The 19092-nt window shown below is 34.5% G+C and overlaps 1 protein-coding gene across 9 annotated transcripts in view; it reads right to left on the reverse strand.

The window, feature by feature from the left end:
• Positions 1-979: 979 nt before the first annotated feature.
• Positions 980-19092, reverse strand: part of LOC110451332 — a 31806-nt gene continuing 13693 nt past the window's right edge. For 5 of the 9 annotated variants that reach the window (XM_021499270.1, XM_021499271.1, XM_021499272.1 and 2 more), the window contains 7 exons: positions 10690-10749; positions 3583-3673; positions 3114-3245; positions 2803-2963; positions 2368-2572; positions 2029-2140; positions 980-1844 (listed from right to left, as the gene is read on the reverse strand). In XM_021499270.1, the coding sequence (XP_021354945.1) occupies positions 1604-1844; positions 2029-2140; positions 2368-2572; positions 2803-2963; positions 3114-3245; positions 3583-3673; positions 10690-10749 (1002 nt within the window). In that variant the 3' untranslated portion in view covers positions 980-1603. Of the gene's footprint in view, positions 1845-2028; positions 2141-2367; positions 2573-2802; positions 2964-3113; positions 3246-3582; positions 3674-5124; positions 5300-10689; positions 10750-10890; positions 10956-12941; positions 12957-17999; positions 18477-19092 lie in introns of those variants that run through there. The other 4 variants (XM_021499273.1, XM_021499276.1, XM_021499277.1 and 1 more) reach the window with 4 other exon arrangements.

Consider the following 19092-nt stretch of genomic DNA (forward strand, 5'->3'; position numbering starts at 1 on the left):
AATAGCTGTAATTGTAAGACTTTTATAATTTGTAAAAATTAATTCGCTTAGTATAGTTAGCACCATGTATCTTATACATGTAGTTGAAATCCAATTTTAGGACAATCAGTGAACTCTGTAAGTCTTCCAAAACCACATCATTTTCTTAAACGGGAAAGAGATCTATTGCCAACTGTTTCTGTTATTAACCAGCTTCCAAATCTATTATAGAAGTCCTCAGTGCACGAAATCATGTCGACTGCCGACAATCGCTCAAGTTAATTTATATGCAAACCAATATCAAAATCATATTTATAAAAAAAATAATCTTAAAAACTTGAACCATTACCATATATCTACACGATCGACTAGCAGCTTCTATTCCTGATTATATTGCTGCAGTCACATAACTTTACTCGTTGTTGACATTTATTCACATGCTCGAATATAGCGAATTATATATTTTTTAAAACGCTGCATTGAAAGTGTAAACCGTTTTATGGTACAAAGGTTAGTAATAATAACATATAAGTTGATATTTTGTTATAAGTGATGATCAACATAATTTCCCCTTTTGCTCAGTTGATACTTGCAAACTCTTTTTTTTTTTTTTTTTTTTTTTGAAAAAGTAAGGAACGTTGACCTATCAACCTTAAAGGAAAGTGATATAGTAACACAACATGTGTTCAGGCGCATCTTGAAGAATATGTTTGGAATGAACTGTGTTGCAATACCAATATAAATGTGAAAAAAGATGACTTTCAATCCCTATACAGCCGTTCCTGATCGACCGTATCCAAACTCCGAACGGTAAATCTTTGCCACATTTCTTCGAATTTAGAATAGTTTAGCTAATCCAAAATAATATTTGATGAGTATTATCTCCTCTGACAAGAAGGCTTCATTGTTTTATGGAAGATAATATGCTCATTTTTCAACTTCGAACATGAAACTAATTTATTCACAAAACGTAATACAAATATTATCGTGAAACAGCGTGAATGTTTGAATGTTGTAACCAACTATCGTTTTTATTATAAAAGAAAGTGAAAGTGTTGTATAGCAAACATATAAGTATATATCGATAATTGTAGTATTTCTAATCCGCCTTATCACTCGAAATCTCGACAAAGGATTGCACAACATAGTTTAAACATCACAGTGGACATATCACAGTTTAAACAGCAGATTTAACACTGATATCACAGATAGCACACAATCCCTGACCTCGCATAGTCCAACTAAAGCAAAATAAATAGGTAAGCAACTGAAACACGTGGCCTCCATGTCAAACCGGAAGTCGGAATCATACTTCCAATCTCTGTGTCACATTAGGTACGATGAAATAACCCTGCGGTCTTTCCGATACTCTCGTGCACTCATTGTAACGAAACTATCATGAAAACATCCACCGACGTTCCAATTTGTCATCAAGGGTAGGTAATCCAGTTTGGCCATACAAAGGCGATCCAATTGAAGATATATGAGATAACTTAAGTGTTTAACATAGGGAAACTTAGTATAAAGGCAGAGTAAGACAATTTAAACATTGCCACCCATTGATCTGCAAAGTGTACCGGCAGTTGTCTGGGAATAATCAGGGACTACACGTTTGATCTTCTCTTTATCCCCAGTCGGGATGGATGACAAAATGGCGGGGAATCGGCGCCTGTGGTCTGATGTAATGGGAGCTCATGTTGCCGGCCCCTTTATCATTATACTCCGGCAGATGATGCCATGTGGTATGCATCCAGCGCTCCTTCCGTGTCTGCGGGGAAAGTAGTCTCATGTGTTGTAGCTTACCTGCCTTGGTGCGGTCATTATTGTTACGAGGTCGCTGACCACCTACTCTCTTTTCACTGGCTCTGAAATGGGAAAATACAATTATGACAAGTGTTGTCAATGTCGGTAAATATATATAATGGATACTATCATTTTACATCGCAATCAAGATATTTTTCTCTACAGAATTGCGCGCATACAAGATCTATAAATAAATATCTTGTGGAAAAATGGCTTATAACATAAAATTCGAAGAAACATTGTTACCCTTCTAAGGTGTCGATGACTTGTTGTAGCCTCTTCTTTTGTTCTGTTTTAGTGATCCCCATCAACTTCGTGCCGGCAAGGGAGTTGAAAAATTTCAAAGCCACTTGTCGTTCTGAAATGAATAATTTTACCGTGAACAGTAACCTCATTCGCTATATATAGCACACACGTTTGTTTCAAGCGGAATAAAACACAGAATAATCACCAGAAATACGAAGTAAAGTATTTACTTTTACCTATATATGGCTTTCCGTAACAGACATTGTACGACAAGGTGTTTGTTATTTTTTAGTCAAGACCACATCGACATCAGTAACATACCACATCATCGACCCTTACCGTCATCGTTCGCAGAGGTTAACCACTTTTCCACTTCCTCTCGAGCGTCGGGCATCATCGTCTTCTTTAAAGAGTTTTCCATCTGCTGTTTCCTGTCGGCCATTTTAAGGATCTTCTCGATGACCCTCCGATCTGCCTTTGGAGCCAGCTTGAGTAGCTCGTCAGCCTTGTCCACCACGTGTGGTTGTAACGACGTCTTAAAGTCCTGTAAGGACAGGTGTTACGATTCATTTAAACATGTCTTAAATCATTCATGTTAACTTTGTGGTTACTTTTATAACATTGCAAACCGTCTTTCTTCCTTTACATCTTCTTTGTGTTTTCAACTGTTTCAATAGAAAAACTGGTATTTTGATTTCATAGACAAACGCAAAGATTTCATAACCTATTTTCAACCATATATATAGTTTTACATATTCCGAACTTGTCACTCACCTCTTTGACCACTTTGACGTCTTCCTCGGACGGTGCCTGTTGCTTGGGCACTTCGGGGCTAGCCGTGGGAACGGGTGTACCGGCGGCCTTGTTGATTCTCGTATACTGCCTGGACATGCCCAGTGGGCGGGGCTGGTTGGTCCTCATCTTTAGCTCCGGTACTGGAAGGGTGGTAACATTTGTTTTACATATACTGATATCATAAAACTGCTAATAACAGTTGGGAATTGAAATTGGCAGATTACTTATAAACGAAATACCCGGAAGCAATTAGATTAACAAATACACAAAAATTTACGTATTTGACTCACGTGACATTTGTCTACTAAGCCGAGGAGGTGGAGACCTCGCTGACACTACAGATGGCGCTCTAGACGGGACTGGCGAAGCTTCTGAAGATGGCTTAAAGAACCTCTCGTGCTCCTGTGTTATAACGCCAACATCTGAACAAAGACAAACTCCATTATTATATATTATTGAACTACAGACTACCTGAATGGAATAATGGAAAATCACTAAAACAAAATTAATGTTATATGAATACCTTATAAATAGGAACATACACTGTAATGCGTAACGCATTTGTTAACACAAGGTTACTTTGTTTTTTAATAATCGAGTATATACCGTTATTATTTTGTATTTTGAAAGTACACACAAGTTCGATAAGTTGTTTTCGATCTGCTGTGTGTTGTTTAAATCAGTAACAGTGTATTTTTGAGGACAAAACGTTAATTGGATACTGCTTTTGGTAGCGGTAGAAGTGTATCGTATACTCACTAGCGTTATTCCTGGGCACGGGTGGCTCGTACTTGTCCTTGACACTGTGAGGGCGGTAGAATCTCTGTGGCACCTGCCAATTGCTGAACATCTGCAAAATAATATACTTAAATGATCACACGAGAAGGCTAATTTGGACCTCACTGTCGTTTCAAAATCAACAGGGCTGAAGAGACACCATAAAATGTGTCATCCGTCCGTATCACTTGTAACCCGCCATGTTGTCTCCTGTCAAATGTGACATCAATCGTTTTGTCTTCAGTAACATCTGACACCTGTCATGTTTTCTCTTAGAACACGTTACCATTTCTGGATATTTTCCCTTTTAAATGTATAAGCCATAAGATTCTGACTTTATAATGGGAAACATTGGAATAGAACATTAAGTGTGACATTTTAACAGCACAGTCACAAGAGCCTTTTACATTTGTTCTTTATATAAAAGGAAGGGACACAGTACGACAAAACGGCATCGTTCTTATATTTTCAATTTACTTGTTACCTAGAGACAAACACACAGGTAGTCTAAATCTGCTGTGGTATTGCTACTCTAGATCGTTCCAATACACTTAGTCTTACAAAAATGAAGTATGTAACACATTACCTACCAAATTCTAGTACCACTTCTTATTGCAAAAAGGGAACTCATTACCAACCCAGTTCTGATACACCAATTCTTACTGAAGTAGGTAACACATTACCTACACAGTTCTGATACACCAATTCTTACTGAAGTAGGTAACACATTACCTACCCAGTTCTGATACACCAGTTCTTACTGAAGTATGTAACACATTACCTACCCAGTTCTGATACACCTATTCTTACTGAAGTAGGTAACAAATTAACTACACAACCCTGATATACAAATTCTTACTGAAGTAGGTAACACATTACCTACCCAGTTCTAATAAATCAGTTTTTACTGAAGTAGGTAACAAATTAACTACACAGTTCAGATATACAAATTCTTACTGAAGTAGGTAACACATTACCTACCCAGTTCTGATACACCTATTCTTACTGAAGTAGGTAACACATTACCTACCCAGTTCTGATACACCAGTCTTACTGAAGTAGGTAACACATTACCTACATAGTTTTGATACACCAGCCTTACTGAAGTAGGTAACACATTGCCTACCCAGTTCTGATACACCAGTCTTGCTGAAGTAGGTAACACATTACCTACATAGTTCTGATACACCAGCCTTACTGAAGTAGGTAACACATTACCTACCCAGTTCTTACTGAAGTTGAGGACACATTGCCTTCCAAGTTCTAATAGCTCAAACTAAAGTTGTTAATACATTACCTGTCCAGTCCTTATAAGCAGTTCTTGCTGAGGCAGAATAAGGTTATACATATTTGATGTGTGAGTTGTTAGTCAAAAAACATTTCATAACTACCTACAGTTACCATGGTATATATATTTACCTGAGAAAGCCGATTGCTGGTGCTAGGAACTATAGAAGCAGCAAACAATAAGACGTGTAGATTATAATAAATGACACGTGTGAATTAAGACAATATAAGACCTACCTGTCTGTATCTATAGTTCTCACTAAGCAAGTCCATTCCCTTGTTTTCGTCCATTTTAGACACATAACACACCACAACACTACCTAACACAACCAGTCTAATGTGGACGCCTCCAGTGCTGTGTAAGTTATTGACTGGGGATAACAAACACCCTGGACGGACGGCCCGGAGACGAGTACAATGTACATATACCGTCTCTTATGTCACATAGTCTACCTTTACAATCTATACAAAAACACGGTAGGTTCACTCGTCAATTAAAACATACAGGCCTCTTACCTTCCACGAAAGTCCAACCCTTTAAAAGTCTCGTCAGCTTACATTCGACTTATCGAATACATATGTTTTCTACTGATATCGCCACCTCTATAGATAATTTATAGTTGACGTTTTCTATACCTTTTCAATTGTTATTCACTTGATTAGTATTATTTTAGCTTTTGATAAATAAAACGTCCGAGACTCTGTTTGTCCGATAAATTTGATGACAATGTTAATTAAGTTTGTGGACCTTATACAACAAAACAAACAACGAGTTCGAAGGTCAAACTCGTTGTAAGCTGTGTAAACTCGGCATTGTAATGATGACACTAATCCCTGGTATTATGAATTCTATAGACATATTTTCAGTATCTTAATTGTACCAATTGTCATTATATGTATATATACGCATGTAAATACGAATATATATAGCAGCATATAATTAGGTCCTACCAGGACCAATATTCGTACTTAAACGTGAACACACACGAAACTCAACGATGATTACAAACGGACAACAACAGGAAACATGAAAACACCGGAGACAGCATGATCACTTTAAAACACGTACTGGAAACCAGTGAGCATAGTCTGTTCGTGAAACCAGTGAGCATAGTCTGTTCGTGAAACCAGTGAGCATAGTCTGTTCGTGAAACCAGTGAGCATAGTCTGTTCGTGACACCAGTGAGCATAGTCTGTTCGTGAAACCAGTGAGCATAGTCTGTTCGTGAAACCAGTGAGCATAGTCTGTTCGTGAAACCAGTGAGCATAGTCTGTTCGTGAAACCAGTGAGCATAGTCTGTTCGTGAAACCAGTGAGCATAGTCTGTTCGTGAAACCAGTGACCATAGTCTGTTCGTGAAACAAGTGACCATAGTCTGTTCGTGAAACCAGTGAGCATAGTCTGTTCGTGAAATCAGTGAGCATAGTCTGTTCGTGAAACCAGTGAGCATAGTCTGTTCGTGAAACCAGTGAATTTGTTCTGTTCATGTAACCGGCGCATATGATTTGTTCGAAAAATCAGTGCTTATGTTCTATTCGTGAAACCTGTGAATATTTCTGTTTTGGAAACCATTAAATATGTCCTGTTCGTGAAACCTGTGAATATCATCTTGTTAATGAAACAACTGAATATGATCTATTCAAGAAATAAGTGAATCAGCGGATATATTTTCTAATTTTAATCGTGATAATGAAATGAAAAGAACTTTTTATGCACAGTACTGTACACATTTGGCTCTCGAGCTGTTTATGAGTAATTGAAAAGTTCTCAACGGCACGGTGCTATCAATGTCCTTTAACGACTTCTATACAAAACTTATTTTATTAAGCTTCAGTTTTTTTTATTCATGTACTAGCATTCATTCAAACATTCAATTACTATTCAAAACATACAAAGAACACACTAGCTTGAAAGGAAGCGCTTTGGAAATTTTAAAACTGCTGATTGTAAAATATAATTCCTTAATGGTTAAAAAACCTGAAGTTTTTTCGATTGGTCCTAAATACAATCGTGGGATAACAAGGCTTGTGATAAAAGTAATCCATGTTGTATACCTTTGTACTTTACTAAGGAATTTAAATGCGCAGACCGATCTTACTGTATGTATAATGATTTAACACACATTTATCAGAATTCGATTAATAATACACATGACCATTATATACTTTCGTGTATTTACTGGTAATATTAGCTGGTTATACGAATTAAACATGTGTTTTCTCTAACATAAAGCTAAATAATGATAAATGTCATTTCTTTATCACATAGCCTTGAGTGCTCCAATCACGTTAGTTGTGTTGTAAAAGAGATATAGAATGATGGAAACTTAAACGATAATGTTTGGCGAAGGGAAGCGAAAAATTTATCGAATTCTTACAAAAATTGCACAGTGCTTTTCTCTCCACAACTACATGTGTTGTTTTTTTTTTTTACTAAAACTTTAAACAAAAAAAATCAACACTACATCTTACGTCAAAGTTCGTTACAGTGTTAAGCTATGATGACGTCATAATAGATTTGAATAATACAAATATTTGATGTCTAACCAGATGTACATAAAATTATATTTTTTGTAACCAGGCGTACATTAACTTACAAACATCTCTACTCTATGGAAAACCACAAACACATAACGAGCAATGTCAATCATGTGTTCAATAAGAATATACAATGTATAAGATATCTTTCATATTATTTCAGCTATCTTATTTATCTCATATATTGCATAAGGTATTTCATATGTTTATGAGATACATATAACTCACATGTATAGAAGATTTCATATTGTTTATAGGATTTCACATTTGTTTATTATAAGATTCCTATTTGTTTAAATGACGTCATATTTGTTAATAAGATGTCATATTTGTTTATAAGATGTCATATTTGTTTATAAGATGTCATATTTGTTTATAAGATGTCATATTTGTTTATAAGACGTCATATTTGTTTATAAGACGTCATATTTGTTTATAAGATATCTTTTGAAAACATATGAGATATCTGACATAAAATGTAAGACATCATCTTGACAAAGTTCAACGTTTTATACGTCCTCTTTTTATTCAAACATTTTACTTATTTTCAACGAGAGAAAGAAATTATGTACGTAGAAAATAATGTGCCAACACCGTCTGCCAGTTTAAAGCACAATTTAAGCATAAAAGTAATCACTAGTTATACGAGTCTTCTGATCATACCACTAGCCTTCAAGTAGTTTTAACCATTACAATACCTATATATATACCCTTATTAGAACGTGTATTTCATTCACAGCTGTCTGCCTATGGAAGTGGTTAGGGACCCAATCGACTTATATTTGTCTATATATACAATAACAATCAATATAACAGTTGGCGACGCTCCATGAGATATGTCAGTTTAACCATTTAAAATTTCGAATGACTGTCGCAATAATTGCAACCAACGATTTCAGACTTATAGAATACATGAAGGTAGTTATGGGTACTTTAACATCTAATTTAGAAAGTTTAGTATATATTTACATCACGCATAAACAGAACAGATTGCTATAGGATTGATTATCTTAAAGGCATCACAGTCAAATCTGTATTAAGGACTCTAAGTAAGGCTTAATATGTTAACATGCTTTGCGTGGACGAGAAATTGTTGGTTCCTTAAGAGACATGATTGCAAAAAAAGGAGTGGTCTCTAGAGCAGCAATTTTCCTGCAGATGAAAGTGTAACGCTCTAAATCTAATATGATGAACACAAATCAGGCCACTTTATCTGACCATTTTGTACTAGAGCAGAAACGGAATGACATAACTGTAACACATCATAGAGGACTTTCAGCACTCATCTGGTATCAAAAACTATTAACAGTATGTACAATATCCGAACCGATATTCACAATTACCTTATTTCACTAATCGCGTCGAGTTATCAAAAATACCTTCAATACCATCTTATTTGAATAGAATTTGAGATATGTTTCTGAGTTTCATTGCCACCGTTGGTTTTTACTGTGGATAGACACGAACAGATAGCAATAGTTTTATCTGAAACACATTAAGTGTCCAGCTCGTTCAATGTTCCCCTTGGACGACTCCGCGAGCCGAGTACAATATTGTTATATTGGTTTAAGTGCGAAACACAGTACTAATATTAGTATAAACTACTAAGTCACAAATTGTATTATGTTCATTATAAACGATAAAGCTAATACCAAACACAAAATGTACATATAAGACCATGAGATATTACACATTTCAAAAGGGACGTCGATTTTATATATAATACCCATACACCTTTACTAGTTGATTGATGAAATGCATTGTGTAATTTATGGTAATATATGAAATGATGCAGACGTGAATAGGCCTTATCGACACATTCAATCAAGTCGGATGAAGTTTTTCTCAAATTGTTACGTAATCTTTCTATTTAAGGATCTAGCCACATATACCAGCACATCGTTATGTTTGTATGTACGTGTACCACACAATATACCAAACTATTTTAATGCACCAGTCGACACGTAAACCATTACTTAAAACGTCTGTCTATGATTTCTTTAGAAATTATGACGGATTCACCAAACGTCGATATATGCGATATCTTACTAGTAAAGGTTTACTTCACTCACCTCGTAACCTTCGAGTGAATTGAAATGGGCAGTTGATGAAGTTAGTTGTACTATATAAAAATACATCAACATCAAAATATGATCTTTAAAATGACGAGAAAAGTGTAACCAATTATAGATATACCAGGCTTTTTGTAAATTGGAGTACTATTATGACATACATGAATGTGCAATAGAGTATGTATTACGGAATGTGTCAATGTGCAATATGATGCGTACCAGGAATACAGTTGTTTATGTGTAATAGAAAATAAACCACGTATACAGTTGTTTATGATAAGACTGTATATCATGTATATGATTGTTTATGTCATGAGATGAACGTACATACTTATGCAGATATTAATGTGCAATAAATATATCTGTATCTACCATGTATTGAGGTGGTTTGTTATACGAGTAAACAGTTCGATCAACAAACATAATTAAACATAATGAACGGTAAACGTCCCGATGTTGTTATTCCTAGTAACAGAATTGATTTCAGGTCCTGATAAATCACGGTTATTATATCTTTCCGTACACGGATAAATATATTTATAAAACATTATACAACAGATGACTGCTTCCAAATCTACTCAACAAATGATAAATGTAAACCATGAACCGGTATTTCGCAAACGGGCTGCGGTATTGATCTTATGGAATAATATATAGCCAAAGCATGCTCGTATAAACATGACCATTGACATCGATTATAAAACCATTCTATATACATTCAATTGGCACGCGACTGGCAACATAAAGCCACACACATGCCAAAATTGGACCGATATTTAGGTTTATACCCATGAAATACATTGTCAGTGTGTTACCTTTGTCTGTACAGATTGTCCTTTGAAAAATAATGACCTACTGCTCCGTCATACGTCTACTTGCAGTAGTTCAGAACCATCCTTAGCAACAACGATCGCCCATATTGAATCCTATAGTTTCTATCGTCTGCAAACCGATTCTACCCCTTTCTCATCTCCACGCTTGACAGCGCATGACACAAACGACGGAGAGATCTATCTATAGGGACAATTATTACCGTTTGTTTACAGGCTTGAAATCCTTTTAATAGCACTTATAACTAGCACTGATACTAGGGCATTTAAATTGATTTCTAGACACGGATTTTCAATTTAAAAACACCACAGGTGAGGTGGGTACGATTTGTAACCGCATTTTGTATACAAACATATCCTTACCTGATTCTGTTTATTCCCAAATAATATTTCAGCTAACGTCTGCCGCTTCTTTTCAAAGGGCTGAAATATATAAAACGTTGTAAATTAAATATTAACCCATACAAACAAACAACTTTTTCACACGATCTCCTGGATTTTTATATGGACACAATCCTGCAGATACTCAAAGTAAGAAGCAATTTAAAACTAGATCATACTTACATAGATCCGAATATCACTCTTAGCACCTATTAATTCGGTGCTACAATTTATCATATGCTTCCAACATTGATAGTGATCAGAAATTAACTTATATTAGTATATATATATATACTATGATCAAGTATCATATTCATGCCTGCCTGTCATACAATATCTAATACAAACGTTAAGATCTTCTTACATGGCGCTTTGTCTCTGTAATAAGGATACAATAATATTGCCTATTTATTAAAGCCCAGATGTGTAAAAGAGACCACACTGCCACGAAAAATTACGTACATAAAGGTAGGGGACATTCAAAACGACATATATAAGTATACATTATATATCTGGGTCGGAATCTTGATCAGAATAAAGCAATAATCCCGGGTACAAAGCTGGGCTTTTTCTTAGGAACATACATGTGTTGGTATTGTCTGTGTAACTCAACATAAAATGTCTTTTTAAAGGACTGTGATAAATGATTTGTGAAATGAAACTGAGTATGTTGACAAAATATTATTAATATAACTCATATACATTATTGAATATATATGGTGTTGCTCTATCTATTCTATGCAGATTTATTCATAAACATGGAGCAGATCATGGGATAAACAGTTCTCTAAACTTACGTTCCTGTGAGTTAGTAATTAGTCTAGATGAACATCTAAACGTGTCTATGTGTGTATTACTCAGCGCGTGAGAACGGTCATTAGTGTATGATATATAGGTTATACGTATACCTCCGTGTATTATAAACTACTGGTCTACGTTAGGTATCTAAACCCTGGGTTAACACTACACCAAAAACTACCTGTAACCTAATCGAAGCAAATTAGCACTGCTTATCAACATATCTAATCACATTGTAGAATGTGTGACATGGTTAATTTCTGACATCGAATTAAGAAGAGATGTACACTATATATATATGTGTGTGTGTGTGTGTGTGTGTTTTATTGGTTTTTCAATGGCTGTTTGTCCCTGACAACAAACACCTGCTGCTCTATATATTTTTTTTAATTAATTTGGATGGAGTTTAATAACGTTGAGAATGGTCGAGAAGTTTGTAAATTCATTCCAAAAGTGTTTTGCATCTTTGCTCCGTAATAATAGAATAAAATAGCATATCAAGAGCCTAATGCAATATGTCTGTGTTTAGTACCTAACATGTCACATTTGATAGCGTACCCAATTATATTTAATATTTAAGATTGTTTGGTGTCATATATAAATAACAAAGCTTGTCTCTAGTTTAATGATACTATATCTAGATCTATAACCTACTAATGAAAAACCGGGTACAATGTTTGATAATATAATGTAGTAAGTTTAAACTTGAAATAAACAAAATTGTGTCATACTTGACAACAAGCTATCTCTATATAATATAAAAAGAGAACATCGAATCTTGGGTTCCTTCGATAACACTACAGCTACTTAACATATGAGCTGGTATATGTCTAAGATGTTTTGTACGTGGTACGCGTTAGGTATGACTGACAGTGTGATATAAAGCTGTGTGTGGCCGTTATAGAATTAGTTTTCTACTTGTTAATACATGTGGGTGATTTTTTATAATGAGATGAGTTTGGTTACGTTATAACAGCAATTTTCATTGGTAAGAATACTTATTTTTCCTTTCACATTTTACTAGTATATGAATGTATGTGATTTATCCAGAACCTAGAATACAATATACACATTTTCATATTTGTCGATTGTATTCATAACTATGAGAACACTTCCAACATCTTGAAATATTAACACAAGTATACGAAACAAAAGTTTTCATATCTTCCCCATACGTAAGACAAGAAATACTACTCCTTTAGGAAATTCTTGCCGGTCTTCAAAATATAGCTACAAAACACTCTTACTACTCATAAGTATGAGTCTTATCAAATCTGCTACATTAGTGAGTATACAATGTATTAATAATACTATAAACCACCCATCCGTTAGAATAGTACGCTATTCTACAAGTACATACCAAAACCAATGGCCACTACTACAGAGAGACAATGGTTTTGATTGGTTGGTTATGACGAATATTTATAAATACTTACCGGTGCCATGGAAACCTGATGACAATGCAATGAATGAAATGATGAAATAGATACAATGTATGTTTACCAGCTGGTTATAAGGAATAGTGTAGAACAATCGAGTGACAATATACTGTAACAAATCCTTATCGAGATGTTAGCCGAAATATTTACAGCAGATCATCCCAAGACTGATCTAAATCGGTAGAGATAATAATTAAGTTTTCTTCTCGTATCGCTACAAAGCAATGCTTCGCATCTACTATTGAAGCAATATTGGGAGTTTTACCTTCATTGTCTTTTCGCACACACAAGCTAATCACTGAAAATAACTACAAAACTCTTAAAACAAAACACATATTGAATTCAATGTTTTACATTTATTAAATCTTTCATTCAATTCAAATGATTGAAATTTTAGGATTTTCCTTTTGTACAGCACATGGCATAGTGATTGAAGAATACTTCCAGCTCATAAGCACACATTATGCCAAACGTTGAGGAACCGATCGAGACGGGAAAGGACTGGGTATCTATAGAGAATTAATTGTACGAGAATAACTGCAGTAATGTCATATAAACTTTATGTTCGAATTTGGAGTCTTTTATCTGATTGCCTGTTATAATATGATGCTGCCAAGGACAAGGTGTACACAAACTTTGATTGCAACACTGCCAGAGTTATTTCCCTTCATTATGTCACAACTTAACCATTTGCAGGTTTAAATTGTTATCTTGTATGAGGGAAGTCGCGATTGGTATTACCAATGTGTACTCTTATCAGAAAGTACAAGCACAATGAAACACGTGTGTGGCGTAAGAGGCATTCCCTTTAATCCTCCTCTACCGCTATATTTTCTGAAATGGCCTCTCATATATAGATGGACGACCGCAGAGAAAACAGCAAAAATGGCACACACTGAGGTAATGTGTTAAGACCTGATACACTATTCAAACATATTTATGAAGTAAAACCTTACTCTCGTTGTGGTGCTTGCCTAAGTTTAGATTGGTGAAGCCCCATTTCGTATAACAACTGGACGATGTGATCATGAGCCATTGCCATTTTGGAGAGAGATTATGATTTAACTGTTATGGTATTTTAAAGACATGTTCTACTGGAATGTCCATCAGAAATTGATTTTTGCGGTGAATTAAACAAGTACTCTGCTAGAGATTTGGAAGTTTTTAAAAATATGCACAGCTCAAAGAAATTGTAAGTGTTCTTACAGTAATCTCGATATTAGGAACGTTTTTAGCCAACTTGAACCTTTCTATGTCGCCCAAGGCGGCTGTTATACCGTAAGAAATAATTAATAAATATGAGATGTTTGATGGTCTTTATCTTACTAATGGGTGGACACCAGAAGGGTTTTGAGGGTAAATATGTGTGAATGTTTAATACAACTGCATTTTTATATGTTTTATATAAATGATCTAATGTGGGACATTGTTATAGACATATCGTAATTGAAATAGATTATTTTTTTATCGTGTGATTGCTCTGAATGGCCCTATTGTGTCGTTGGGTCATTAGAAATCGGTATTTAAAAACAAGTGTCTGGAAATTAGTTATTATACACTACAGAACTAAATGCAAATACATTGATGTATTATAGCTTTCTATAATATGCAATATTGTATACCACAAATTAATAAGTCAATAGAAGCATATCGAATTTAACGAAAGATACGGTCTTTAATATGCATTCAAGAGAACGAGTACAAATACCTTACCTCGGAAATGAGTAACATTTAAGCTTATCGATGGACTTCGGTTTTGGGGGATTGATATGTTCCTTCTTATGACATGTACTCAATGCATACGATCACAACATTTGCATAGAGATGATATCATTAAATTAACTAAGAAACAGTTCAGATATACCCGATACATATCTAAATTTAAAATTACCCCTCTACTTACATGGCTTAAGCAGTTTGCGTATAACGGAGAATTTAAACGCCAACTGGCATTGGCTGTTGCCAAAAGCGTAAGTGAAATATTTGATCTTTTAATCACCAGATTACGCTGACAAGTAATACCCATAGACATTAACCACAAGTGTCTCGGTGTGTGACTACCATTTCGTCACACTGCAAACAGTATATACCCGTAACATACAGTACAATGTATGTATTTCCATAGGAAAACTACAGCTTTTATCAACTGTTACCTATCTATGGGCAGCATGTGCTAAAAGGTTCTTTGTTTCTTCATAAAAGTCGCTGACATTATTTTGAGTTATGTGTCTACTTTAGAGAATAATTCGGGTCGTGATCCTATAAGATTACAAAATTTTATAATCAGTTGAAAAATAAAACCTATCCTGCTTATTATCATACAATGACATTAACAACAGTATTTTTAGAACGCAAATAATTGATTTTAATGGACGCTAAATCAAGGTCAACTAGGATCCTTTTGATACTGTACGACCGAATATTTGATTTATTCTACAAAATGTGTGGAACTCTACTCGCTTGTACGTACAACCAAGTGTTTAAAACGACAAATATGAGCAATCCTGTAATATTTTGGCTATGAATCAAATTCAGATTTTATTTGTGTAATGACTCTAGTAGGACACCAAGCGCACGCTGTGTTCCTAAATATAAAGAGGTCATTATTAATTGTTGGATATTATGTGAAAATGTGTAATATAATCGGCTTGAATCCGTGGGATATGAAATATTAAGTACATCTGAGTTAAACCGTGATATTGTAAAAGAACACTGAGCAGTGCATGGGTATGTACCTTATCGCAACACGTGGAGTGGTCTATGTAAATGGACTTAACATGCTTCCTTTCAAACTTAATAAATGTTAATGTGAATCAAAAGTACCATTCATCACATAATGTACTGTGCTTTCTAGTGAATATACCCATGTCTTTTTTTGCGTATTAACCCATGTAATATGACCTTTCAGCCCTGTGATTGGTTGGTAGTTTCAATTATTTCAATTGTGACGTCACGCCTAGGACAAGTACATGACGTCACATACTTACGCACTGGAGTCAAAATGGCGGCTTTTTACATTTCAAGGTTGCATGAAAATTGTCGTTTTATATGAATAAATGCCACAAATCTTGATGGTCAATAATGGTCAAGAGTAAGTTTGTTAGCACAGTACCGATCCAGATCAGTGCACGTGATCGAGTGGAGAAGTTGACAAGGGTGTCGCGGGTGTTGGCAAATAGGTGATGTGCAGATTTAGAGGTGCAGATTAAAAGTCATTACAAAGAATATTGATTAACAGTCAATCAGAAAGGTCAGAACAATAAAAGGAACAATGTATTAAAAGTAAAATATAAGAAACGAGGAGCGGGGGCGTGACCTTACTATGGTGTGTCCGTTACATTGCTGTTGTAGCTGTCATACCACACACTACTCTCAAAGATTGATTTTCTATTCTCTTACTTTTTAACACTTCATCAATTAAACAACATGTCATATCTTTGTTTACTTTGTTACTATTTCAATTGAGAAAATGTCATTCTACTTCACTGAAGTAATACTTTACCCATAGTCTTAAATGATTATTTTCGTATTTTTGCGGGAAAAGGTTAAATGTATTATAGTTTTTCTATTACAAAAACGACACCATTACTTCCCTACAATACGACACATACTAATACCAAGTTGTACTATTTTCCTTACAATACGACACATACTAATACCAAGTTGTACTACTTTCCTTACAATACGACACATACTAAAACCATGTTATAGTATTATTCTTACAATATGACACATACTAATACCATGTTATAGTATTATCCTTACAATATGACACATACTAATACCATGTTGTACTACTTTGCTTACAATACGACACATACTAATACCAAGTTGTACTATTTTCCTTACAATACGTCACATACTAATACCAAGTTGTACTACTTTCCTTTCAATACGACACATACTAATACCATGTTATTGTATTTTCCTTACAATACAACACATACTAATACCATGTTATATTATTTTCCTTACAATACGACACAAACTAATACCAAGTTGTACTACTTTCCTTGCAATACGACACATACTAATACCATGTTGTACAACTTTCCTTACAATACGACACATACTAATACCAAGTTGTACTACTTTCCTTACAATACGACACATACTAATACCTTGTGTACTATTTTCCCTACAAAATGACACATACTAATACCATGTTGTATTACTTTCCTTACAATACGACACATACTAATACCATGTTATAGTATTATCCTTACAATATAACACATACTAATACCATGTTATAGTATTATCCTTACAATATGACACAAACTAATACCAAGTTGTACTACTTTCCTTACAATACGACACATACTAATACCTTTTGTACTATTTTCCCTACAAAATGACACATACTAATACCATGTTGTATTACTTTACTTACAATACGACACATACTAATACCATGTTATAGTATTTTCCTTACAATACGACACATACTAATACCATGTTGTACTATTTTCCCTACAATATGACACATACTAATACCATGTTGTACTACTTTCCTTACAATACGACACATACTAATTCCATGTTATAGTATTTTCCTTACAATATGACACATACTAATACCATGTTATAGTATTATCCTTACAATATGACACAAACTAATACCAAGTTGTACTACTTTCCTTACAATACGACACATACTAATACCATGTTATAGTATTTTCCTAACAATACGACACATACTAATACCATGTTGTACTTCTTTCCTTACAATACGACACATACTAATACCATGTTATAGCATTATCCTTACAATATAACACATACTAATACCATGTTATAGTATTATCCTTACAATATGACACAAACTAATACCAAGTTGTACTACTTTCCTTACAATACGACACATACTAATTCCATGTTATAGTATTTTCCTTACAATATGACACATACTAATACCATGTTATAGTATTATCCTTACAATATAACACATACTAATACCATGTTATAGTATTATCCTTACAATATGACACATACTAATACCATGTTATATTATTTTCCTTACAATACGACACATACAATGCTATTTTGTTTTACCTTTGCTCCTGCAGCTTTTTGTTCCTCCTCATCAGGTATTTCCTTAACAGGAGCCAGGGGAGGCAATTTTAAAATAACCATTTTAGTTTTGGGTTAAACTCCCTAAAATTTCACGTGGATCTGGAACAGTAAGTGTTCGACATCGTTTTACTCCACTATACCACCCACAGAGAGTGTTGATACCCGCTGTAGTTATAGTTGTTGTTTGCCTTTTCAACCTAAAGGCGATAGTGAGTATAATATATCTCTGATACTTTTTGGGCGGATTTCTACTTCTCAAGATAATTCAATCCGTATGTACATTAATCCTAGTGCTACGATACCTGATAGCTGTGATCAATGACTGAGATTTAAGCCCACACTATAATGGAGAACAGTGATAAAGATTTATATATATTGTTTATACGATATTCGCGACATTGGCCTCCCGATATCCCTACTTAATCGTATTAGCAAGTTATAATGCACGTCCCAGGAGTAGCAGTTAAGTCCGTGTATACCGTCCTACCACTTCTGTCAATAACATTGATACGCTCTTTCTGATTTATGATCTATTAAATATGCAATACATTTAGGTGGCCCTCGTTGACCGATACGTTCAAAATGTATACGTTATATGTGTATTTGTATATGTCTGAAACCTATCTGTAAATATCTCAGTGTTATCTGCATGTGTTTGACAAATTAACCTGTGGATTATGCTATCATAATTACATTTCATATCAGATTACATATCGCATATTTCTGTACTATAGGTTCCAATAACCATTGGATTTAGGCCGAGATAAGAGTGGTGGTATATTAAAACAAAAAATGTCATTATATTCAAACATTTGTATCTATCTGTGGTCCTATGTAATTTAACATTCTTATAGATTTTTAATTCTTAAGTGTCCAAAATGTTATTAGTTTTATTTGCATCTGTTAAATAATTACTTTGATTTATAATAAAATACCATTTTGTTTTACAGAACGAATTAGATAGCCCGTCTTATCTCAATTGTAGTCTATGTATATCACCTGGTACTACCTTCGTCTCTCTCTTTTTAAATAAAACTTCCATCGTGTTATTTGCAGAAAGGTTGAAATATGG

This window comes from Mizuhopecten yessoensis, unplaced genomic scaffold (assembly GCF_002113885.1).
Source record: "Mizuhopecten yessoensis strain PY_sf001 unplaced genomic scaffold, ASM211388v2 scaffold5965, whole genome shotgun sequence".
NCBI classification, from domain to species: Eukaryota; Metazoa; Mollusca; class Bivalvia; order Pectinida; family Pectinidae; genus Mizuhopecten; species Mizuhopecten yessoensis.